Here is an 846-nt window from a genome sequence, read left to right as displayed (position 1 = left end):
TAGCAGAGGGGCTCCAGCCCTCTTTCTGTTATTAAAAAGGGAAATGACACGCTTGTTCAGAAAGTATTGGCTTGAGTGACTTCCTGGTACCTAGGTGAAAGAGTGATAAGAGAAGAAACACGTCTCAGTTACCTGGGGGTGCACTGAGCCTACAGACAGGATTTGGAGCCGGACATGTGTTGGATCTCTACTTCCCTCCCATTGTCCCAGTCTGCTGCAGTAACGTATCCGGGTAGAGATGCCAACCCATGCTTTTCTCTCACCTTGGCAGAGACGTTGGAAACGTGGTGGAAGCTCTGTACGGGGACCTTCCTCCCCCCATCATGCTGATCGGGCACAGCATGGGAGGGGCCATCGCAGTGCACACGGCGGTCGCAAATTTGGTGCCAAGTTTACTGGGTCTGTGCATGATCGATGTTGTGGAAGGTAAGTGTGCATGCCCTTGGGGTCCTGTTCCTTCGGCTGGGATTCTGTCTTCCACGTTAATCTTTTCCTTTATCCCCAAATCGAGAAAATTTTGCACAGTTTTTAAACCAAACCCAATTCCATCCTCCTAACAGATGCTACCTTAACAAAACTACTTCTAGTGTGACCCCTCCTTTTGCTTTTCCCAGATGAACTCTCTATTGCTCTTTTCCTAATAACTTAATTGCAATACTTCCTCGTTAGTGGGGAGAAGGGTGGGTTTTTTTATATAATGCATGGTGCTGATGAGCGGTCACTGCTTTCTCTCACTATCTGAACGTCCTACCTATTTAAATATGAATTCTCTAACGTGGGAGCCGGTGTGACCGTGGGTTTCATAGAATAGTTTGGGTTGGAAGGGACCTTAAAGATCATCTAGTT

At 47.3% G+C, this 846-nt stretch overlaps 1 protein-coding gene across 1 annotated transcript in view; it reads left to right on the top strand.

Annotated features, from left to right (window-relative positions):
- Positions 1–271: 271 nt before the first annotated feature.
- PPME1 (protein phosphatase methylesterase 1) overlaps positions 272–846 on the top strand; it is a gene marked incomplete at its 5' end in the record, with an annotated part of 9,964 nt that continues 9,389 nt past the window's right edge. Inside the window, one exon of the mRNA XM_010149825.1 lies at positions 272–426. Within this exon, the coding sequence (XP_010148127.1) occupies positions 272–426 (155 nt within the window). The remainder of the gene's footprint in view (positions 427–846) is intronic.

This window comes from Eurypyga helias, unplaced genomic scaffold (genome assembly GCF_000690775.1).
Source record: "Eurypyga helias isolate BGI_N326 unplaced genomic scaffold, ASM69077v1 scaffold20970, whole genome shotgun sequence".
NCBI classification, from domain to species: domain Eukaryota; kingdom Metazoa; phylum Chordata; class Aves; order Eurypygiformes; family Eurypygidae; genus Eurypyga; species Eurypyga helias.
This window is presented reverse-complemented; position numbering and strand designations above follow the sequence as displayed.